Raw genomic sequence first — 25,240 nt, 5'->3', positions numbered from 1 at the left:
GGTTTTTTTTTTTTTTTTTTTTTTTTTTTTTTTTTTTTTTTTTTGTTGATGATTGTCTTACTGTTATCGCTTCTTAAGCTGCAATTGATACTTCCTCTAGTTTTAGCGTTGTTAATACTAAAAGAGATTAGTTTACTATTGATAGTTGTTGAGACTAGTGTTATAAACACTAATAAATGTTAACAAATTAGATAATTGATCTTTACTAACGGTCGATAAATATCAAATTTGTAGTTGTGGTCGGTTGAGTTTTGAATCGAAGGCCAGATTTTCAAAAAAGAAAAAGCTATAAAAACCATTTTTGTAAAAAAGTTCAAACTTCTTTTTCATTTCCTTTTACACAAAAGTGTAAAAGGAAATAGGGAGATTTGAATAATGCATAGAAATTTTAAATCAATAGAATTTTTCATTTCTGAAAATAAAAAAGATGGCTAAATTAATTTAAATAAATAAATAAATTCTTACCCTTAATGTTAGATAAAACGGTTAATATTTTGTTGTAAAAAGACCTTTCAAAACTACCTTCAAATTTTTAAAAAAAATTCAAAAATATATTCCCTGATGTTCATGAACTCAAAAATAATACGTAGATAAAGATCACACCTAGTATTAACTTGTCCCGTGATCACAACGTCATCTAAATCAACGAATAAAGAGCAGAGACTTTTTAAGCATCGTAAACTGAAAGATTAGAGAAATCATATGCTTTAAATTCTATAAGAACAATAACGATATAATTTTCATTCTAACGTACAATGATCGATCGTAAAAATTTGTAAATTAAAATTTCAATTTAACCTACGAGTTTAAATATTGGTAGGGTTTAGCTATTCCTTTCATCCAAAACATCTACCAACATATAGATCCTAATTCCTAAATATGCCTTTTTATTATTTTTTATTTTTTAATGAGTCAACAACATTATAAAAAAGTGGTCTAAATATCCTACTCTAGATTTTTAGATCTTGATGGATGTCCATCAATATGTGTAGAAATGGTTTCATGCATGTCACCAAATTACCCAAAAAAAAAAAAAAAAAAAAAAAAAAAAAAAAAAAAAANAATTCTTACCCTTAATGTTAGATAAAACGGTTAATATTTTGTTGTAAAAAGACCTTTCAAAACTACCTTCAAATTTTTAAAAAAAATTCAAAAATATATTCCCTGATGTTCATGAACTCAAAAATAATACGTAGATAAAGATCACACCTAGTATTAACTTGTCCCGTGATCACAACGTCATCTAAATCAACGAATAAAGAGCAGAGACTTTTTAAGCATCGTAAACTGAAAGATTAGAGAAATCATATGCTTTAAATTCTATAAGAACAATAACGATATAATTTTCATTCTAACGTACAATGATCGATCGTAAAAATTTGTAAATTAAAATTTCAATTTAACCTACGAGTTTAAATATTGGTAGGGTTTAGCTATTCCTTTCATCCAAAACATCTACCAACATATAGATCCTAATTCCTAAATATGCCTTTTTATTATTTTTTATTTTTTAATGAGTCAACAACATTATAAAAAAGTGGTCTAAATATCCTACTCTAGATTTTTAGATCTTGATGGATGTCCATCAATATGTGTAGAAATGGTTTCATGCATGTCACCAAATTACCCAAAAAAAAAAAAAAAAAAAAAAGAAAAGAAAAAACCCACGTGAAGTATGTTACGAACATATTTTAGGTTGCGAGATCTAGATGGTTTTTGGGCTACATTACAAGTTGAGTTTTTAAATTTTTGTGTTTGTATCTAGTAAACATTCTCTATTTCGAAAAGGACGAAAAGCAAAACATGTGAAATAGCAAACCGACAGAGAGGGACCAATTAAGTCGTCATATGTTACAAATTAAGATGATTCATAATAGTGCATGTAACCCTAACCGAAAGCAATCTAAGATTTGCTCTTTGACTTGTGTTTCTCACCAAAAAGCATCTCTACCTATAAAGCAAATACCTCATAACAATGGACCCTTTTTGTCTCAAGAATCTAAAATATGAAGATCTTTGGCTATCTTTCAATAACGTCGATGCTCAACGTTGTTGGGACAACGTTGAAGTCTTATGAATATCATCCACTTTGATGAATTCTTGTAATTCAAATGGTCATGTATGGCGGAAAGAAATGGGAAATGGGAGCAAAACATTAGTTTAAATGTGTATTCTTTTGAGTGAAAAAGATGGAAGAATTGTCAACAAAGGAGAGGAAAAGAAAGGTTAAGATCTGGAGATTTTGTTCTGCAGACGCGTGGGAAAAAGCGAAGCTTCATGGATGTTCATAGCTTTATATAAACCAAAAGGGTTTTGTGAGGAAGGACCCATTTTTTTGACTTCGATTCATTTTGGTTCATATCTTATGAAATACTAAACGTTTCAATGCAACCATCTCTGTTAAACTTTTGAATGTACGAGAGACATGGCGAGTTTTGGTAAACGCTAATGAAAGATACAGATCACATGGGGCATAACTCACATAGAGTTATGGGAGGTTAACTTGGTCCACAGCTTCAAACCTTCATGAGTTGCATGATTTCAAGTTCACTAATTGATAGCCCAACAAACCATGGGTGCCATAGAAGACAGAATGGAAATGAAATTAGCCCCTCCATATTACAGTTGATATCTAGTGCTCTAGGGGTAGATGAAGTGGCTTGTTAGCAAGACAACTGAAATTGACAAAAGGGTCTTCCTTTAATCCATGTCCGTAAGGATTGTCCCCTCTGCAGTAGTGGGAGTGCACTCTACAAGCATAAGCTTACGGGTAGTTGAGGATTATTGGAAGAAATAGTCTCATGCTGGCTAATTAAGGGGAAGATCGTGGGTTTATAAGTAAGAAACACTATCTCGATTAGTATGAGACATTTTGGGAAAACTAAAAACAAATTCATGAGTACTTATGTTCGAAGTGGACAATATCATACCATTGTAGAAGTTCGTGATTCCCAACTTAGTATAGAGTCATGTCCTTAAATTAGCCATGTCCATAGAATCTTCAAGTGTAGAATAAAGAAATTGTGAGTCTCAAAGGTTTGTGCTTTGTTTGAGAGCTCCAAGAGGAGACCTCGGAGAAGGCTTTATAGTGTATTTTGTTAGAAGGAAGGATTGTTGAGGATTATTGAGAATAGTAGTCTCACATCGGTTAATTAAGGGGTAAGTCATGGGTTTGTAAGTAAGGAACATTATCTCCATTGGTATAGGTCTTTTAAAAAAAACCAAAAGCAAAGCCATGAAAGCTTGTACTCAAAGTGGACAATATCATACTATTGTAGAGGTTCGTGATTCCTAACAGAAACTTCATAGTAACCCTACGATGTTATCAGATAACTAATAAATAGGTTGTTAGAAGGAGCTCGGGTACACAGATACATAGTTTATGTTTAAAGTAGATAATATCATACTACTGCTATGGAGAGTTGTGGTTCCTAACACCCTACGAAATGAAATATTTGGTTTAGAAAAACGCACCGGCTACCGGGGATGCAGAGGTGGCGGCTGGCTTGTGCGCAGAGGTGCTGAAGCTGAGTGAGCATATCAAAGATTTGGATGCCTTTGTCGGAGCTTGCGTCGAACGCAGTCCGGGAAATGATGTCGGCGGTGAGGCGTTTCATGCAATCAGCAATTTCGAACACTGTCTGGCCCTCCTCCAATTGGGCCTCCAATGATTGGATCATTTTGTTGGTGCATTCCACCATCAACCCCGCATAGCTCTATTCATGTCATATTACAAAAAAATATATATATATATTAAATGTGTTGGATGAAACGCTAATTCATGAGTTTATAATCAAAGAATATTATCTCTATTGGTACGAGACCTTTTTGAGCAAGCTCAAATCAAAGTTATGAGAGCTTATGCTTAATATCATACTATTGTGGAGAGTCGTGTTCATCTAACAAAATGTTTAGGGTTTTGGATATGAACCTTAAGCCTTTCCCCCCTAAACGCAGGTGAAATGAGGTGACGTTGATGATGCCAATTTTCTCCATTTGCCATCAACAATCCATTGCCTATGAAGTGTTTGGTCCCTTGTCTTTGCATCCATGACCTCCCACACACATTGCTGCTCTTCCCCAATACTTCCTTCACCAACTCCATCTCCGTCAAACACAGCCTCGGCTCCATCCCGTTCCAATATATAAACCTCTTTCCTGAATAAGTTTAAGTTCACGGGTTAATTGTTTATTCGTAGTCTACAAAAGTATTTGCTAAAACCACCGCACCTCAATTGGAGGGAAAATTCTCTATTTATAATTATTTACATAATCAAATAAATTACAAAATAAAATGAACAATAAATAAATGTCAAATATGATACCTAAACTGTAATGAAAGGTTCATAACAGATATTTGTCTAACAAAGACCCAAATATGATACCTATACAGTAATGAAAGGCTAAATATTCTTAATCATACGGAATATTTTACCATAACCATAATTCAGGGTCCAAATATGATACCTATACGGTAATGAAAGACTAAATATCTTCAATCATACTAGATATTTTACTGTAACCATAATTCAAGGTCCAAATATCTTCACCTCAACCGTCTAACCAATGAATCATGAACTCTTTTAAACAGGATAAAAGTGTTAGTCGTACCGTATTGCTTTGTCCATGCAGAGTAATAGGGTAACAAACGATCAACGATGTCGTGACTGATGGAGCTCATGTCGTTGGCTGTGGATTCCTTGACAAGCTCTACGACATCGAGGATGTTTCCGGTGAAGGGTCGTGGGTTGGGGCCATAAACGCCTTGCTCGGCCATCCTCTTCCTGATTCTTCTAGGGGTAAGCCAGTAGAAAGAGAGAGTATCATATGCAATCTTTGCAAAGGATGAAACAAAAATGACCAAAAGAGTTGCTAGAAAGATCATAATCGCCATGGCAGATGAGATGAAGCTTTTTTTAGAGAGAAAAAGAGAGGTGGATGGTTTGAATGGGTGATGGAAGAAAGGGTATTTATAACGGCCAACTCAGTTACCTTTTAAAACATTTTCAGGCTGTTCTTCAGCACCATGCATGGGATTTGGTTTTTTCTATCTTTTTATTTTGGATTTTTGAGGAAAATAAATTATTAAATTATCATTTTCATGGTTTTTGGCTTAAAATATGGAAACTAAATGGTAAGGAATTAAATTGCAAAATGTTATAAAGACTTGCATGTGCACGATGTCATTCAAATGTAACACGTTGCAAAATAGTTTCATTGAAATAATGTCGATTCAACTAAATGAAACAATATTGTTTCGGTGAAATATATTTATAAATTTTAAATGTCAAATGCCGTTGTTTCAAGCATGTTTTATAAATTTTACACGATTTTTTTTTTTTTTTTTTTTTTTTTTTTTTTNTAACGGTCGATAAATATCAAATTTGTAGTTGTGGTCGGTTGAGTTTTGAATCGAAGGCCAGATTTTCAAAAAAGAAAAAGCTATAAAAACCATTTTTGTAAAAAAGTTCAAACTTCTTTTTCATTTCCTTTTACACAAAAGTGTAAAAGGAAATAGGGAGATTTGAATAATGCATAGAAATTTTAAATCAATAGAATTTTTCATTTCTGAAAATAAAAAAGATGGCTAAATTAATTTAAATAAATAAATAAATTCTTACCCTTAATGTTAGATAAAACGGTTAATATTTTGTTGTAAAAAGACCTTTCAAAACTACCTTCAAATTTTTAAAAAAAATTCAAAAATATATTCCCTGATGTTCATGAACTCAAAAATAATACGTAGATAAAGATCACACCTAGTATTAACTTGTCCCGTGATCACAACGTCATCTAAATCAACGAATAAAGAGCAGAGACTTTTTAAGCATCGTAAACTGAAAGATTAGAGAAATCATATGCTTTAAATTCTATAAGAACAATAACGATATAATTTTCATTCTAACGTACAATGATCGATCGTAAAAATTTGTAAATTAAAATTTCAATTTAACCTACGAGTTTAAATATTGGTAGGGTTTAGCTATTCCTTTCATCCAAAACATCTACCAACATATAGATCCTAATTCCTAAATATGCCTTTTTATTATTTTTTATTTTTTAATGAGTCAACAACATTATAAAAAAGTGGTCTAAATATCCTACTCTAGATTTTTAGATCTTGATGGATGTCCATCAATATGTGTAGAAATGGTTTCATGCATGTCACCAAATTACCCAAAAAAAAAAAAAAAAAAAAAAGAAAAGAAAAAACCCACGTGAAGTATGTTACGAACATATTTTAGGTTGCGAGATCTAGATGGTTTTTGGGCTACATTACAAGTTGAGTTTTTAAATTTTTGTGTTTGTATCTAGTAAACATTCTCTATTTCGAAAAGGACGAAAAGCAAAACATGTGAAATAGCAAACCGACAGAGAGGGACCAATTAAGTCGTCATATGTTACAAATTAAGATGATTCATAATAGTGCATGTAACCCTAACCGAAAGCAATCTAAGATTTGCTCTTTGACTTGTGTTTCTCACCAAAAAGCATCTCTACCTATAAAGCAAATACCTCATAACAATGGACCCTTTTTGTCTCAAGAATCTAAAATATGAAGATCTTTGGCTATCTTTCAATAACGTCGATGCTCAACGTTGTTGGGACAACGTTGAAGTCTTATGAATATCATCCACTTTGATGAATTCTTGTAATTCAAATGGTCATGTATGGCGGAAAGAAATGGGAAATGGGAGCAAAACATTAGTTTAAATGTGTATTCTTTTGAGTGAAAAAGATGGAAGAATTGTCAACAAAGGAGAGGAAAAGAAAGGTTAAGATCTGGAGATTTTGTTCTGCAGACGCGTGGGAAAAAGCGAAGCTTCATGGATGTTCATAGCTTTATATAAACCAAAAGGGTTTTGTGAGGAAGGACCCATTTTTTTGACTTCGATTCATTTTGGTTCATATCTTATGAAATACTAAACGTTTCAATGCAACCATCTCTGTTAAACTTTTGAATGTACGAGAGACATGGCGAGTTTTGGTAAACGCTAATGAAAGATACAGATCACATGGGGCATAACTCACATAGAGTTATGGGAGGTTAACTTGGTCCACAGCTTCAAACCTTCATGAGTTGCATGATTTCAAGTTCACTAATTGATAGCCCAACAAACCATGGGTGCCATAGAAGACAGAATGGAAATGAAATTAGCCCCTCCATATTACAGTTGATATCTAGTGCTCTAGGGGTAGATGAAGTGGCTTGTTAGCAAGACAACTGAAATTGACAAAAGGGTCTTCCTTTAATCCATGTCCGTAAGGATTGTCCCCTCTGCAGTAGTGGGAGTGCACTCTACAAGCATAAGCTTACGGGTAGTTGAGGATTATTGGAAGAAATAGTCTCATGCTGGCTAATTAAGGGGAAGATCGTGGGTTTATAAGTAAGAAACACTATCTCGATTAGTATGAGACATTTTGGGAAAACTAAAAACAAATTCATGAGTACTTATGTTCGAAGTGGACAATATCATACCATTGTAGAAGTTCGTGATTCCCAACTTAGTATAGAGTCATGTCCTTAAATTAGCCATGTCCATAGAATCTTCAAGTGTAGAATAAAGAAATTGTGAGTCTCAAAGGTTTGTGCTTTGTTTGAGAGCTCCAAGAGGAGACCTCGGAGAAGGCTTTATAGTGTATTTTGTTAGAAGGAAGGATTGTTGAGGATTATTGAGAATAGTAGTCTCACATCGGTTAATTAAGGGGTAAGTCATGGGTTTGTAAGTAAGGAACATTATCTCCATTGGTATAGGTCTTTTAAAAAAAACCAAAAGCAAAGCCATGAAAGCTTGTACTCAAAGTGGACAATATCATACTATTGTAGAGGTTCGTGATTCCTAACAGAAACTTCATAGTAACCCTACGATGTTATCAGATAACTAATAGCAGCTTCATATGATGTTCAAGAGAGTCTAAGAATGTATTTGGAGCTTAAAAAAGAAGCATATTTTAGAGAATTGAGGACCCTAGAAGAAGGGTTTGAGACACTCTTAGGGCGTCTCAACGCCAATGCTTCAACTTAGCCCATAGCCCAATCCATTTGGGCCCTTTATATAAATTATTTAAGGGTGATATGGGGAACGTTTAGATAGAAAAATAATGACAAGAAGTGGACACAGTACCTTGGAAGCTCCTCATTTCCAAACCAAAGCCACCCATCATCATTCATCAATTCTCCTTGGCCGATTCAAAACCTGGAAATTTCACCCATCAAAGAATATTTCAAAGTCAAAAAAAGGGAGTCAAGTCTTCTCTCAACTGCTAAAAAGAAAGAACAAAAACATATGAGAATCTGTCAAAATGGTAAACAGGTTCATCATTTTCCCTATAAAAATATATGAAATGCAGCAACCAAGAGCAAAACAGTACCTCATTCAAGAGCTTCTCACAGAAAAACAGGCAGCAAAAAAGAATCTTCAATCATGGGAAGGAAATTGGATGCTCTACTGGGAAGGAATAGATATTTGAAGCCTTCCAAGTTCAAGGCCCTTGCTAATATGGCCATTTCTAGGACTGCCATCCTCAAGAATCAGCACCAAGCTCGCTGCTCTCTTGCCCAGCCTGACGTTCTTCAGGAGATTCGTCGGATTTCAAAGTTGAAATTTGGGAGAGTCAATAGCTAAAACCCACTACTAGCAAATATTGTCTTCTTTGATCTTTCCCTTTCAACATGAGATCTCACAATCCACCCCCTTTGAAATCTAGCGTCCTCGCTGGCACACCGCTCGGTGTCTGGCTCTAATATCATTTGTAACAGCCTATAGTAGCCTAAGGTGAGGTTGATATTAACTGCAAGAACAGAATTAGTTGCCTGCACATATCACTTACTAACCACAACTTCCATGTTACAGATGATCCAAAGTTTTCAACAAGACAGCCCAGCCCAGAAACTAAGCTGAAAGTGCTGAAGGAAATTGCTTTTGAGAACGGCATCACTCTGCATTTAGAAAAAGAACCTACAGTAATCATTAAGGTAAGGAATGTTTCTACTTTTGCAGTATATTTTTAGTAAAATTCATCGGTTAACTGCAGGAAAAGCTAAACCAGAAGCTGGAAGCCAAGAAATCAGCAAACTTGGATAATCCTGAAGTCATAAACACCACGGATAATGTATATGAGGTTATTATAAGTGACGAATCAGTATCAGAATCAGTGAGAGCAAAGAAGTTTAAAGACGTAGCTAGTGCAGCTCAAGACGCCTTCCAAGCAACAAAAGCTGAAATCGAGTTTTCGAGGTCTAAATCACAGGATATCGATATAGATCATGAAGATGGCTCTTATTTTCACAAAAATGAAAAAGCCTCAAATATGGATTGTTCTCACAAATCCAAGCTTAATGCAGAAGAAGCTAGCATACCTTCCAGTAAGATTGACCATTCAGACGATTTTAGTTTTGAAATACTCATCTTGTTGAACTTGAAAGCTGCAGTTCAGAATATAAATACATAGAAGAAAGGAATCAAGAAGAATCACCAGCAGAACCTGCCAAAGAAAATATGTCATCTGTTCCAAATTTGGATTCAGATATTAGCAATCTCAAGGAGAAATCATCATATTCAAATTCAATCTTCCACAATTGACCAGGAAATGACAGGTTAATCAGTAAAGAAGAGTTTGCCAGTAAAAATGGAATTTCAGATGAGGATATCAAAGCCCATGAATTGAAGTAAATTTCAATGGGTTTTTGCTGAAATCCAGGCTGATCACATCTATATTGGAAACAAACATGAGTAGATGGAAACAAACATGAGGTGAAACTCATGAACCCAGCATACAAACAACAGCTTCTAATTTTGCTAGACTAGACTTGTAAACTTCATTATTGTTTCAAGATTTCTTTTTGAGTACCTGTTGAATAGAGTGGAAGAGTGTAACTGTAATAGCCCAAGCTCACCGCTAACAAATATTGTTCTCTTTGAAATTTTCCTTCTAGGTTTCCCCTCAAGGTTTTAAAACATGTCTGGTAGGGAAAGGTTTCTACACTCTTGTAAAGAATGCTTCGTTCCCCTCTCCAACCGATATGGGATCTCATAGTAACTAATGCTAGGATAAGAAATAAATCAGACATTTTTGTGAACATCTCAACTAGCTGAGTAATATTCAAGTTAGTGAAACTCAAACCTTATACTGACAAAATCCATGTCGCCCAACATCAAGCTTCATCGACCCAGTCTTGTTAAAACTACAATAAATATCTCATTACAGCTATGCATAAAACAACAGGTTTGCACATTCACTATGACAAACTTTTCGATGGGAAATGAGAATTGCAGATGGCTTACATAACCAACAAAATATACAATAAAAGAGTCATTCATAGATTATAATATTACTTCATAACATACGAGAAAGGACATCAGAACAGCCGTAGGATTCAAGAATAGTCACAATCTAAGAGCACTATCAAAAAATTTCCGAAACTTTTTACATTTGAGATTAAGCCAGGCTGCCTCCACCCTGCTGCCACAGATTGATGATGTCAGTTGCCTGATTTAGAAGGATAATCATCTGCTTTTGAGAAATCCAGGGCTTGCTCTCAAGTAAAACTTTGAGCTCTTCCCATGCATCTTTCCTAGGCCAGAAGTAGTATGGACTAAGAGGAATAGTTCCATGACCAGGAATCATCTGATCAAGTCCAATGCCAATGTTCTTCTCCATCCATATGAACTTCAGAACAAGCCGTGGCTTTTCCATCGGTTTCACAACCACTCCAAGTTTCTACAACATCGAAAAAACAATGAATGTTTAATCTGTAAGACGAGGCCTTCCTGATAAATCTATTTTGCTCGACATAAAAATGTACTCGAATTCAACACTAAAACATCAAGATCCAACCAAAAACTAATGCTCAAGACAACCATAAAAATGAGCATTCACAAAAGTAACTACATCCCAATTTCCATCACCAGAATCCAGCCCAAACATCTAACCAAAACCTAGAAGAAATAGAAATTCGACCAACAAGAGGTATTAATTCATTATTTATACAATTTTAAGGTTCAATTTAATGAAACCAACATTTAAATGTTAACTTTACCTCAAACATCGTACTACAGAGTGAGAACTGGTCTTCTTCCATATGTTCATTTCATATTTCTTTATCTTTTAGATATTCATGGAAATCGACATCAACATTCTCAATAGAAATTATCTTCAATGTTAATCACAAAAGTAAAATTCGAAAACTTGTTGCATAGATAATAATGCTACTCGATGACCAATTATAATGAACAATTCATAGCCACATAGTAAGCAATTTGGTCTGAAAATTAACGGAACACGCATATGAGAGAGAGAGAGAGAGAGAGAGAGAGAGAGAGAGAGAGAGAGAGAGAGAGAGACCTCCTTATCAGGCGAGGACTCCGAAAGGGAATCATCAGCAACAGGCGATTCTGAATCAGCTTGAACAGCGTCAGCGGCCGCAGCAGAAGCAGAGACTTGGAGAGTTCTGAAGCTTTGGCGCCTCAACTTCAATCCAGAAACAGAATAGACGTCGGCAATGCAGGAAGAAATCGAAGATGAGGGAGAGGAGAGGGCGGTGGTTCTTTGCTTCAAAGAAAAAGGGACTTGATAGGGTTTAGAAGTGGCGTTGTGAGAAGAGAAGGTGGAGGTATTGAGACAGAAATTGACGTTGGGCTGGAGCTGAACAGCCATGGATAACATCATAGCCACAACAGTCTTTCGAGATAGAGAGAATTCAAGAGGAAGACGAAGCCGCACTATTATGCTCTTCTCCTGAAATAAGCTTGAAGTTGAAGATAAGACGGGTCGGGTCGGGTCGGACAAACAATTTCAAAACCAATTCAGTTTAGTAAGGCCCAAGCCCATACCAATGGATTAGTTGGGCCCAAATTCACCTTCGAAAAAAAACCCTGGAATCCCATGATCTTCCATAATAATAAATAAATTAAAAAAAAATCATATTTTTAATTGAATTATGAACTAATTATGAGAATTGTAATATTATAGATTCAAATTCTAATTTGTTTTACTTTTGAATCAAATCCAATAGAGCACATTCCACAAAGTGTTGGAATTTATGAAAATTATGATGTTCTTGTGTGCGAGACTACCTTTGCTTCGCTTCGGATACTTCGGGATAACACCTGCTGATACCTTTCGAAGCACTTTCGAGTGTCATCATCCCGTAAACTATGCTATAATAATAAAAAAAACATGGAAGCTATTATGACAACAAAATAGCTTCTTTGTAAATGCCATAATTACCAAAATAAAGGGTCTTCAAAAGTGAAAAAGGTCCACAAACGGAAGCCATGATTAAAATAAGGAAATACGATAATTATCATTATATAGTTTGATGATCAAAATAACATAAGTAGACTCTCCAGGACACGACAGCCTACAATCCCCACCTGGGAATTTATTATTTGCAAAAGGAAACACAACACAAAAAGACATTAATGAAAGAACAGAACAGAACAGAACAGAACGACCCCGAAGATACTATAGTAATTAAAAGTTAAAACGCAGCAAAAGTTGAAAGTTTAAGTAACTACTACTACTTCCCAACTTCCTCGTCCGCCTCGTCCTCTCTCCAACAGCATTTCATGAGGATTGACCTTGGAGATGACGCATAATCTCCTCTACTCTTAAAGCTCTGATAGATGACGGATCCATTTTCCTCAAGCATTTCACAGCTCTTTTCTCCACCTTCGTACCCCTTCAGATCCAGGCACAGTAAATCTTTCAGATTCTCACCCACGACATCTGAGTGGAGGGCAACAGAGAAATCAGATGGCTGGAAGCATGCCAGCACCCTCCCAATCAGCTTACACAGGTCCACGTCGTCCAATTCATAACCAGCTGCTTCAAAGCTTGCATAGCTAAACCCTTCTTCTGGAGTGACATGGATGGTAGACTCTGCATCTCCTTCAATGGCATTCATGGAATACCCACATGGGTCGAACTCGAAGTCGCATATTTCAGATTTCGGAAGGATCTTCCTGATACCAGAGTTTTCAGTCATTGTAGCAGCAGAACTTGTGTCTGTTTTGAAGAAGACAGACGCCTTCTCCTTGTCTAACCCAGTCATGCACATCTCCAGAGTATAGACGGGAGGATTGTTGCTTCGGCTACCCATTTTGGCACAGGCAGAGTAAACGTGCCATTTCCTTGTCTCATCAGGACTTCCCATCACATATGCAGAGCCACGGAGGCCAAGCTTGGTCAAATAGCAATCAAGCACACCAACTTCCTCAGAGAAGCTGCGATGGGGAAAAGACTGGGCACCAGGAAAGATAAAGCTCCCACGAGTGTACCTCACAGATTTCACATTAAGGGATAGGGAATCAGCCAACTTTATCAGAGCTGGAATAGACAGAAGCAGCTTAGTAGTGCCGCAAGTTTTGATGATGAACTTGTATGGGTATACAAAGAGGCTCGACTCCGAAAGGACATATGAATCAAGATAGTCATTGGATAAAGAGTCAACAATGGTACACTCGGCTAATGTCAGAATTTCATCTAGTTGTGCCTTGGACAAAGCACGAAGGCCCATGCCCCTTGGGTCAGCAAAAATGCCAGGCTCGAAGAATGATACTTCAAGCCTCTTTTCATAGCCTTCAAATCCGATTGCAGAGGTTGGAAACGTCATCTTTTCTTAAAAGGAAGGGAATAATGTTGAGAGATTGAACGAGAGAACGAGGAAAGTAGAGAGTACTAAAGAAAAAAGACACAGCAAAAATAATAGAAAACTAAGGATCTCGGGGCGCAGGTCAAACGGGATTCAGCAAAACTCAGGATGGCTTACGAACGCACTGCAGAAGAAGAACAACAAAAAAAAAAAAAAAATCAGTTACCAGCCAGCCCATTGATGATAGACTAGAATTTAAAAAATACACGGCAGTGTAGAAAGAACGTACGTTGGAGTAGGCAGCAGATCTGAACTTCTTGATTCCACCGTGTGGTCTAACGTCTTCAATGCTGTATCCGAGGGGAGCTTCGTAGAACAGGGATTTACTACTACTACTACTACTACTAGACTTCTTCTTACCACCTTTTGACTCCATTAAATCATTCGCTGCCAAAACATCACACAAAAATGAAATCAGAGAACTCCCAATTTTAATAAAGAGAAGATGACTGTACAAAAGAACACTCAACACAGTTCATAGACAGAACACTGATTCACTAACAGGGCATAAGGAAATAAGTTGGATTCGTTTTTTTTTTAAAAAAAAAGGCAATCTAAATGAAGAACACAAAAGTACCAAAAGCAAACGAAGGAGAAAATCAAAGAATAATTGTTAAGGCAAACATAGTTTTCAAGGAAAAAGTTAAATAAATAAAAACAATGGAGTACACATCTACAATCATGGAAAATACTGCTTTATGAAAAGCAGAAAGTAAACAAATTAAAAAGCAAAATGTTCAACAAACCCCGGGCAAGAAAAATTGAGTGAAATTCCTTTCTATTATTGATCCATTATTAAAAGCAAAACTGGAGCCCTTTCTTCCTTTATTCCGAAAAAAGTATCCATTTTTTAACCGTAGCCCTCGTTATCTTCGCCATGCAATCGCCACCAAAGACGACTACCAAAAAGTTGCAGAAAGAGAAATAGAATACCCTAGAAACCAAATAATTTACGCCAAATAAAAAAGATCTTTTCTTTCGAGATTTTCTGAAATCGATTGAACAATCGGATAAACATCAACATTACAACACGAAGAAACCTTCAAACCACGGAAAACGAATACAAATCGAAATCAAGAACAAGTAAAAGGGCTTTACATAAACAAACACAAATTACAAGCAAAGATTTGATTATATTCCCATAAATCAAAGACTGAAGTCGGAATCAATCATTATAAACATCATCAAAAGAAAAAAAAAACATCACATCTCGAATAGAGAGACAGAACGTACCAATAAATACAAATATTAAAATCCGGCGCAACAGTTAACACCGAGAAATCCTTTACTTCGTACCTTCTTCAACCAAACCCTAATATCCAAACGAAATCGAAATCAGAAAAGAAAAATCCAAAAAACCAGAATTACACAGAGAATGAACAAAATAAATGGTAAGCCAAAAGAGATCACAAACAAATAAAACACAAACAACAATCTCACCGATGAAAAGAATTAGCGGCGGAGAACAAAACCCGAAGAATCCCTAAAATAAACTTGCAAGCAAGGGCTGAGAGCGAAAGGAAACAAAATTCAATAGAGAGAGAGAGAAACGATGAGAATTCAAGGGGCCGCAAACCGTTTGCGTTTCTGTGAGGTCTTCAATAGCGAAGAGGAACTTATATAGCAAACCATCGCGGAAAAACCACGCGGTTTGGGATTTATTACGGTTTTGCCCTATTTTCTCTCATCCCTTAATTCCATAACTTAGCTATGTGAAATGACAGCGCAGCCCTTTTCTCTGGATTTAAAAAATAAATTATTAAATAAATATTATAAAGATAATACAAATATTTGTTGTTATAATTTGACTTGAAAAATCAAACATAAAACGAATTTCAAAATGAAAGAAAGAAAAAGGGATTTTTAAGGAAAAAAACAGAAAATAATTAGAGGAATAGGGAAAAAGATTTATACAGCCTGGATTTGCAGATAATAATAAAAAAATAACTTTATGGCAACTTGCAAATCAAGAGTATTTTTAATAAAATTGTTATTTAGAGTATTTTTAAATAAATGGTAAATTATATAAAAAAAATTATTGAAAACATTTTTTAAAACTATTTCAAAATCATTTAATTGGAAATATCCTTTTAAATTTTAAATATTTATTAGACGTAAAATTAAAATATTATAATATATTAAATTATTCTAAACTAATATATTAGATACAAAATAAATTGGAGCAATAGAATGCATTTGTTTTACTATAAATAATAATAATAATAATAATAAATAATAAATAATAAGGTCAAAACCGGAAGGAAATCTTATCACGTGATTCCAACTCTATCGCGTTCCATTTTTTTTAATTTATTTTCTCACGTGCGACTCAACACGACCACTGCCTAATAGGGTTATTTTCGACTTTACACATGCCACATAGATTGGAGATCAAGTAACGGAACTATCCATGCGTTTATTTATTTAATATATTTTTTTTTCTTACTCTTTATTATTATAATCTTTTAAATTTCAGTGAAAGTATAATTCCTCGAATAATAACAAGTTTACCTTATATTTTAATTTCGTCTGCATTTCATTTATATATTATAAATTTAGTCTTTAAATTATTAAAATTCGTGTCTAATAAATATTAATTTTTTTAAAAAAATCAATAATTGAAAAAAAAAAAAAAAGAGATCGTTATTTTAATATTTTTATTTGGTCCTAATAATTAAAATGGTTGGATGACAAACTCACTTACCATAATAACAAAACGAATATAATAAAATTTTAATTTCTGACATTATTGGAATTGCTTCTATTTTAAAATAGGAAATAATATTATTAAAAGGCTGTAATAAGTATTTTGTCGTTTTCTAGTTTTTAGACCATTTTCCAAAATGGCTGCATTCAAACGCCATAATTAAAAAATTATTAACAAACTTTAACAATACTTTTAAAATGTTTAATAAATGTTTAAAAAAAATATAAAATAAGACAACATCAATTAAATATATATTAAAAGTGAGAGATTCATCATATATATATATAAAATAAAAGAAATTTAAAAATATTAAATATGATAAATAAATAAATAAAACTAAGTAATGGGATATAAGGACACTGGTCCACGTGTACAGAATCAGTTGAATACAAGGCTGAGAAGGAGCCACGTCTGATGGGCCCCTCCGTTTGTTTTACTTTCGCCATCGTGTCCATAACTGACCAATCAGAAGCTAGAAAACTAAACACAGCTAAGCAATTTTCAGCCGTTAATTTATTCTTTTTTCAGTGCCGAATTTAACCCTAATTTTTAGGCCTGGTCTCCTCGTATGAGTAGGGAGTTCATCGTAATTTATCCAGCTCTTTCTCTCAAGTCCACATCTGCATAGTACTCCTCACCTGCCTTATCCCTGCCATGGGAATCTTTTATTATTCATATTCCTTTATCTTATATCTCCACCTTGTTTTTTAATTTATGGAATTCCCTTTATAATGTGTGAAAGATAGAGGAGATGATAATTAATTATATTTAAGAGTCGGAATCGTAGGATCAGGAGAAGAAGAAAAAATGAGTTAGCGTTATTTTCTTGTTGGGGTTATTTACAAATCAATCTTGATTCTCTGATTGACGATGATGGATAATGTATCTCTGACTTTGACCCTAGCTTACTTTGTTATTTTCTTATGCTCGGTAAGTGAATCAATGTTTTGCCTCTGACTCTGACCCTACCTCTTATCTCGAACATTTAATTTTTTACCATTATGATGTTAAAAAACTTTAACTATAGATAAGGATGAAAATTCAAGATTCTAACGTTTTAATCAATAATACATACATTCTAAGCCCACCGCTAGCAAATATCATCCCATTTGTGTTTCTACTCAATATTTTTAAAATACGTCTACTAAAGAGAGATTTACATACGCTTATAAATAATGTTTCGTTCTCCTCCCCAACGAATGTGAGATCCATAATCCATCCCCTAACAAATATCGTCCTATTTGTACTCCCACTCAATGTTTTTAAAATCTGTCTACTTGGGAGAGATTTCCACACCCTTATAAATAATGTTTTATTCTCCTCTCCAATAGAGATGAGATCTCATAATCCATCCCCTTTGGGCCCTGACACTCATCTCCTTCTCCAATCGATGTGGGACCCTCCCTTTGGGCCCAATGTCCTTGCTGGCACATCGCTCGATGTCTAGCTCTAATATCATCTATAACAGTCTATGCCCACCGCAGGAAGATATTGTACTCTTTGGGTTTCCTCTCAAGATTTTTAAAACACCCTTAGTAAAAAATGTTTTGTTCTCCTCACCAACCGATATGAGATCTCACATATATGCTTCACAGTTTAATGAATGAACCCTAGAAAAAGAATATTTTTTAAAGTAATAAAACGATGCCAAATAAAATAAAGTAAAAAGAAAAGTAGAGAGAGAGAGAGAGAGAGAGAGTCAAAACGGCAGTGTGGAGCATCGACTAATATGGCAATGGAAGAACTAAAGTTGAAAACGGCAACAAAAATTCAGAAAGGAGGGTCGTTTTAGAGTCCACTTTATTTACCAGTGTTAGGTTCTGATTGGTGGGCGATTGGTTACGGGTCCACAATGTCACGTGTTTGTGATCGTATTCTAGTCAAGAACTCCATTTTTCCACGGTGTGCGTCAAATTAAACCCGAATCCAAACATGACCTACTTTCCTTTTAGTCAAATCCTGTCGTATTTGCGCTCTGTCTGCCCATACCGATTCGGTCTCGTCGGTCTGGTACTCATGTTTGAACAACATTAATTTTCTTTTTACAAAAATGTTTACCTAATTCTATTTTCAATATTTCATATATATATATATATATATATATATATATATATATATATATAATAATAATTAAAAAAACAAAAAAAAAAAAACATTAACAGTATTATAGCTTAAGTATGGAGATGTTCCTTTGCCCTACGAGGCCGATGCCCACCCTAATTGAGAATTGGGAGAGGGAGTAGAGCCAAGAACGGGATTCTATTCTCCATCTTCTACAAGGTCAAAACCTTGTAGAAACAATAGATTTTGAGGTTAATTAGGTTGGTAATGCATTATAATATATGTTTGTTTGTAAACCTTGTATTAAGTTTTTTTATACATTTTTCTAAAAAATAAAAATGATATTGTAAAATGGAAATTGTCAATCTCTGACTTGTCTCATGTCTGTAAAAATAAATAAGAAATTTAAAAACAATGAAAATTAAGGTAGAGACAGAGATAGAAAAGGTTTTTTTGTCCTCGTCCGTGGATATCTCTATTTAAGTTTAAATTTTCATAATTGTATTTAATAATGTTTAAATTTTTAACAGTATATAAAACAATGTTTAATAATTCTTTTATTTTAAAAGTTAAAAGTTTATTTTCTATTTTCAAAACTTGTTTCGTAATCTATTTCAATAAACATTATTAAACAATTAATTAAATGTTTAACTTTTATACGTTAGAGAGAATTATAAACAAAATAAAACAAATATAAAAATTTGTGGAAAAGAAAGTTTAAATTTTTCTTGGAAATGTAAATGAGATTTAAACCTTCCAAATAAATAAATAAATAAATATATACTATTTATATTTGTTAAAAAATTTAGGAAAAAAATTATCGGCAGAATTACAATTGAAAATAGTAAAAAGAGATTCACAATCTAAACACAAAATTTAAATAAATAAAAGTAAATTTGCATTATAAGGCCAGGAATTATTTCACACTACTATCATAAAACAACCATATTTTAATAAATAAATAAATAAAGTTATAATAAAAAGGAATTTATTTGCGGAATAAACTTGCAAGCATTTTTAAAATTAAAGTTGAACTAGCCTTTCTTTTAAAAAGTAAGTTGAAAAATGACACAGAGTTGACACGAATTTAAATTTAAAAAATAAATAAATTAAGATACTAATATCTTTTCCAGACAAAAAACATATCTATCATTTTCTAAATTAAAACTTAAATATTTTCCCAATATAATATCTTGAATTAAATAATTCAGCTCCAACTTCCCACCTACCTTCTAAGCTATTACAGCTATTTCTTTTTTTCCCTCCTCTATTAATAATTAATAAACAAAAAGTTTTGTCATATGGTGATGATCCTACCCTATGTTGTCAAACTAATGTTTAAATTAACGCAATACTAAAGAGCTGTATGNATGCCAAATAAAATAAAGTAAAAAGAAAAGTAGAGAGAGAGAGAGAGAGAGAGAGTCAAAACGGCAGTGTGGAGCATCGACTAATATGGCAATGGAAGAACTAAAGTTGAAAACGGCAACAAAAATTCAGAAAGGAGGGTCGTTTTAGAGTCCACTTTATTTACCAGTGTTAGGTTCTGATTGGTGGGCGATTGGTTACGGGTCCACAATGTCACGTGTTTGTGATCGTATTCTAGTCAAGAACTCCATTTTTCCACGGTGTGCGTCAAATTAAACCCGAATCCAAACATGACCTACTTTCCTTTTAGTCAAATCCTGTCGTATTTGCGCTCTGTCTGCCCATACCGATTCGGTCTCGTCGGTCTGGTACTCATGTTTGAACAACATTAATTTTCTTTTTACAAAAATGTTTACCTAATTCTATTTTCAATATTTCATATATATATATATATATATATATATATATATATATATATATAATAATAATTAAAAAAACAAAAAAAAAAAAACATTAACAGTATTATAGCNCGAATTTAAATTTAAAAAATAAATAAATTAAGATACTAATATCTTTTCCAGACAAAAAACATATCTATCATTTTCTAAATTAAAACTTAAATATTTTCCCAATATAATATCTTGAATTAAATAATTCAGCTCCAACTTCCCACCTACCTTCTAAGCTATTACAGCTATTTCTTTTTTTCCCTCCTCTATTAATAATTAATAAACAAAAAGTTTTGTCATATGGTGATGATCCTACCCTATGTTGTCAAACTAATGTTTAAATTAACGCAATACTAAAGAGCTGTATGAATATATGTTTTTTGTCTTTGTAAAAGCAATTGAAGGTGGGGTTGAATCTAAGTTTTAATACGAGCATGACGAACAAAACTATAGGCAAAAGCAATTAAGCAATTAAGCAATTCAACTAATTTGTAACACTATCGAATGCAAAATCATATACTCCAAGACTGGTGAAGAACTTACAAGTAATGGATGGCGCACCTGCAGCAAACCATGAAGCATTGTTCTCCCAGTCGCCAATGACTTGCCCGAGCGGTGGCAATAGCTATGGCAGAGCTCTAATGGCAGGAATAGATGGTTAGCTTGAGTTACACCTTCATATAAATATATCGACGAACATTTATTTTAAATTTTAAAAATAAATCACACGAACCTGGTCGATCTGGATGGCATAAGATGTATGGTGAATCGACAAGTAAATTAATACGACAAACGGTCCTTCATAGGCACATTATGTCAATGCAACTTAAAACAAGCTCAATAGAGAGGAAGGTCTAGGAATCAGAGACAAGATGGAAAAATCAACACGGCATTACTAATGGAGATAGTGAAGCTTTGGTGGTTCAAGAACAGCTAGTCTTTGTTTGTATGTATCTTAAACAAACTTATTATCAACCCAGGCTCCCTATCAACCAGCTAGCTGTATAATTAATCATCAGTTCCGAAGTAACGATCACCAAACTCACCCATACCGGGTATGACACGATATTCTTTGTTCAATCCAGCATCGATCTCAGAAGTGACAATTTTCAAGGATGGGAATCGTTTGCAAACACAGTGAATCCCCTCGGGGGCCTGGACTCCAAAGGAGTTATACTGACATCAGTGTTGGCAGTTGCAACCATTTTAATTAGTTCTAACCAATTTGGATGGCATAAAATAACTCACAGAGATCAAGTTGAGGAATATTATGTGCGATTCTGGAACTCCCTTCTGTATTAATAGATCAATTGCTTGATTAGCTGAGTTGCCTGCAAAGATCACAAAAATAAAGTTTTAAACAGAACTTATTGGTTATGGATAAAAGTACAAGAGAACAAGAGTATGAGAAATCTTCTGACAGAAAATGAAAAGCAATATTCAAGAATTTATAACGAATTTGGGAATATCAGATAAGAGTTATTAGTAATATCTTGATTTAAATACTATTTTGATCCTTGTAAAGATTTTGATTCATTTCAGTCTTTGTACCTTTAAAACGCTCATTTTGATCCTATATTTTCAATTTCATCACTGCTTTTTACCGGAATATATGGCCAGACCGAAATGCTCGCATCTTCTCATATAAGCAACAAGCATCATTTCTTTTATAGACTCTACTTTGCCTTTGCCTTAAGCTTTAACCTGGAATCATTTATCGCCCCTGTTTGTAACTACAATCTACCGACCCCCTTATCGAATTGGAGGTGTTTTCTGTAATCATACACAGATAGGGCATCCTTTTATAAACTATATCATAATCGATGGAATAATTTCAGTTTGGTCCTATACTTTTAAGATGCGGCCAATTTGGTCATTGTTTACAAAAAGCAAACATAAATTTTATACACAATGGGAATTTCTAATACAAATCTATGGGTACATTTCAAAAAATTTAGCAAGTTAAGTATCATACTATAATGAGATAAAAATGAAAAATGAAAATGAAAATGAGAGGACTATCTTCTAAAAAGTACGAGAGTCAAAATAGACATTTTGAAAGTACATGAATTTAATGAACAAAAGTTGGAAGTATAGGAACCAAAATCGACGTTTTAAATGTACAAAGACCAAAATGAACCAAAAGTTAAAAGTATCAAAATAATATTTAAATCTAGTATAACCAATAAATAAAATAAAAAGATTATAGAGCTATCAGTATCTCAATGGCCACTTCATTAGGCTAACAAACATTGAGAATCAACATATTGATGCAACTTGGATTTTCAAAGTCGTGCTGCAATTTTCAAATCTAAATATCACCAAAGTTAACTTATTGTTGTATGACAGACTGACTAATGATGAGTAAAAGGCATTCAAACTAATAATATAGTCATAATGATATTATTACCAGTGGCGAGAACAGGATCTAGGAGTAGGACATGTCGCTCTGATATATCATTGGGTAATTTCTGGTATATCAGCTGTTTAGTTTGGACAAAAAATAGAAATTACAATGTTAATATAACCCCAAAAGTGACAGAAGAAAGCAAAGATCAAGCTCCAACAAACTCTATAATTCAAAAGTAACATTCTAATTTCACCTGCATCCCATTATCTCCCTCGCGGTGAATCAGAATCTTCCCAATTTTTATCCCTTTGCAACATGCTCGCAATGCATTTTCCATGCTTTCACCACTAAATCATTAGATTGCGGATAAGTGTCAACAATGAGAAGAACCTTCTTATCAAGTCTTGGCTAAACATCTCATTTATCCTCGAAGTTGGTCAAAAAATGATCACAACCACAGATGTAATCAGCAAGTTCATCTCAGACAAATTCTAGTTGCCATTATTCAGACAGCAAGTATGATATATAGTCATGTCAAACTTACCTTCGAATGATAGATACCCCACATAGTTTTTTGCAGAAATCAACCCCAGTGTATACAGATGCTAAGATCAAAAGCATGCATTCATTCTTTATCAGTATCCAGAACGCAAGCAAAAACTCACGGCAAGAGAAATGAGTTCACTGCACAAATAAGTAAGCACAAGACTCGTTACTTCCTTAACTCACCAGTTGGAGTGACCACTTGTTTTTCAGTAAATGGCAAATGGCCAAGGCCATGCTCCACAACCTGCGAATCAAAAGAACAAAATCTATGACGATGTAGAGATTGTGACTTTACTGACACAATTAAACTAGCATTTGAGCCTGTAGAAGAAAGTACCAGACGAATAAGTCTATCTGAGTAGAACACAAAATCGTGCTTTGAAATGTCCTGGTCTCGAATTAATGTATGCATACCTCTTATCTGGAACATTCAGTTACCAACATGAGATTATCAAGAGTAACATCTCAAATGAGAACAGGAACAATTATTATATCTTTAGCCACTTGTCTGAAACATTATTTGGTAAACCTCTCAACCAGTGACAAGACAAGATCAACAAGTTCATTTCTCAAGCAACAAATCACATCTCCCTTACGCATATCTTTTAACTGCTTTCTTTTTCCTAAAAAATAAGAACCTTGAGTCTACTGTTGCAGAATTCTCTGCATCTGTCTTCACATAATTTCCAGCTCAAGGCTAATAAATAGTAACTATGTGGACAGACAACTGAAGGTAAATATTTTACCCTAGTTGGCTGGTCCTTTAAGGGAAAAAGGGGAACATAAAGTATCAATTTCAGGGAATTTCTATTAGAAAATGCAATACCTGAAATGTTGACTGAATGACAGTAACATTGGGGTATATTTTGCAAAGGTCATGCTGGCCTAATTTTGTATGGATGTGTTGCACAATCAAATCAATTGCAACATGGTTCTCACCCCCACGTGGTATGATCACATCGGCATACTTCTTTGACGGCAGAACAAAATCATCAAAAGCAGGTTTTACAAACTTTGCATACTGCAAAAATAGAACAAAGGAATTACCACCGAATATTTGATGAAGTTAATAACAAATGTCAATGGTATGCCAATTAGATGTTGCATAATTTAGTATTGTTATTCTCGCTATAAAATTCGTAAGCAAACTATAAGAATTGATCATCCCATAAAAACAAAAGCAAACCCTTCCAACACTTCAACTATGCCCCTTTTAGTAACAGCTCTGAACGAGAAACAAGGCTGTGATCTTATTGAATATATGACCAAGTAAGTCATTGCAGTAATAATTCTGTCGGTCAGGTTAGGTTGAGGTTCTTTTTCAGCTATTCAGACAAACTTTATTAATGTACCATACACTGGGGGAGGGGGGAGGGATGGCGGCATAAATTGTATCTCTTAACATGCTAATGCCACGAGATCACCATGATTATTAATGTACCATAAACTTTATTAATGTACCATACACTCGAGGAGGGGGGAGGGATGGCGGCATAAATTGTATTTCTTAACATGCTAATGCCACGAGATCACCATGATTGGAAGCAATGAAATGGCTCAAGATAGTAATTCCTCAACACATTGGCAACTACATCTTTCCTTTTTCATAATGCGCCAAATGATTATGGTTTAGTTAAGGTAATAACCAAATATTGAGCTTGGGGAGCATTTCAAAATCCTCATGGTCTGAAGGAAATATAATTTGATGATAGTAAGCTATGGAAGACCTTGTGAATAATTCAATGCACACACCATTCAACCTTTATAATCAAAGATCCCATTAGGTTTGATCTAAATACAGGAAAGATATTGATATTTTACCTGTTCAAGGACAGAGTTAATGTCCCTGCCCCTTTCTACCGTATCGCGTCTAATTCTACGAGCAAGTCTCACATCAGGCTCTAAAACCAATGCAGTGCGAAATATTAGGTGAAGGTAGAGAGTATTCAATAGAAGTAATATATAGAGGACTACTTTAAATTTTCTGATAAAAATTTAAGTACTCAAGATCAATAAGCAGACTTTAATTCAATCCAAATCTCTGACACATTTAAAGTAAGCCCAAAGAAAGCCGACAAACCAATGCTTATCCCGCCCCCCCC

The 25,240-nt window shown here is 34.1% G+C and overlaps 4 protein-coding genes across 5 annotated transcripts in view; all 4 read right to left on the bottom strand.

The window, feature by feature from the left end:
* Nucleotides 1-3,431: 3,431 nt before the first annotated feature.
* Nucleotides 3,432-5,016, bottom strand: LOC111788489 (cytokinin hydroxylase-like). Its single transcript, XM_023668826.1, has 3 exons — nt 4,612-5,016; nt 3,932-4,158; nt 3,432-3,716 (listed from the first exon to the last, which is right to left on the bottom strand). The coding sequence occupies exons 1-3, from the start codon at nt 4,892-4,894 to the stop codon at nt 3,432-3,434; spliced, it is 795 nt and encodes a 264-aa protein (XP_023524594.1). The 5' UTR covers nt 4,895-5,016.
* Nucleotides 5,017-10,228: 5,212 nt separating this feature from the next.
* On the bottom strand, nt 10,229-11,753 carry LOC111786151 (30S ribosomal protein 3, chloroplastic-like). Its single transcript, XM_023666494.1, has 2 exons — nt 11,347-11,753; nt 10,229-10,722 (listed from the first exon to the last, which is right to left on the bottom strand). Exons 1-2 carry the CDS (start codon nt 11,668-11,670, stop codon nt 10,441-10,443), a joined length of 606 nt encoding a protein of 201 aa, XP_023522262.1. The 5' UTR covers nt 11,671-11,753; the 3' UTR covers nt 10,229-10,440.
* A 529-nt stretch (nt 11,754-12,282) lies between these two features.
* On the bottom strand, nt 12,283-15,257 carry LOC111788043 (S-adenosylmethionine decarboxylase proenzyme-like). Of its 2 annotated transcripts, XM_023668183.1 has the most exons (4): nt 15,098-15,257; nt 14,891-14,969; nt 13,887-14,044; nt 12,283-13,781 (listed from the first exon to the last, which is right to left on the bottom strand). In XM_023668183.1, the coding sequence occupies exon 4, from the start codon at nt 13,616-13,618 to the stop codon at nt 12,524-12,526; it is 1,095 nt and encodes a 364-aa protein (XP_023523951.1). In that variant the 5' UTR covers nt 13,619-13,781; nt 13,887-14,044; nt 14,891-14,969; nt 15,098-15,257; the 3' UTR covers nt 12,283-12,523. The 2 variants fall into 2 exon arrangements, with proteins under 2 accessions (XP_023523951.1, XP_023523952.1); XM_023668184.1 differs by lacking the exon at nt 14,891-14,969.
* Nucleotides 15,258-21,022: 5,765 nt separating this feature from the next.
* Nucleotides 21,023-25,240, bottom strand: part of LOC111789203 (uridine kinase-like protein 2, chloroplastic) — a 5,770-nt gene continuing 1,552 nt past the window's right edge. Inside the window, exons 6-14 of the mRNA XM_023669899.1 lie at nt 24,960-25,039; nt 23,965-24,159; nt 23,476-23,559; nt 23,322-23,382; nt 23,137-23,197; nt 22,846-22,939; nt 22,653-22,725; nt 21,491-21,573; nt 21,023-21,397 (exon numbers count right to left, since the gene is read on the bottom strand). Coding sequence (XP_023525667.1) covers nt 21,251-21,397; nt 21,491-21,573; nt 22,653-22,725; nt 22,846-22,939; nt 23,137-23,197; nt 23,322-23,382; nt 23,476-23,559; nt 23,965-24,159; nt 24,960-25,039 — 878 coding nt within the window. The 3' untranslated portion in view covers nt 21,023-21,250. The remainder of the gene's footprint in view (nt 21,398-21,490; nt 21,574-22,652; nt 22,726-22,845; nt 22,940-23,136; nt 23,198-23,321; nt 23,383-23,475; nt 23,560-23,964; nt 24,160-24,959; nt 25,040-25,240) is intronic.

The sequence above is a fragment of the Cucurbita pepo genome, chromosome LG02, assembly GCF_002806865.2.
Source record: "Cucurbita pepo subsp. pepo cultivar mu-cu-16 chromosome LG02, ASM280686v2, whole genome shotgun sequence".
Taxonomy (NCBI): domain Eukaryota; kingdom Viridiplantae; phylum Streptophyta; class Magnoliopsida; order Cucurbitales; family Cucurbitaceae; genus Cucurbita; species Cucurbita pepo.
The sequence above is the reverse complement of the archived record's forward strand: the minus strand, read 5'-3'. Positions and strand labels throughout refer to the sequence as shown.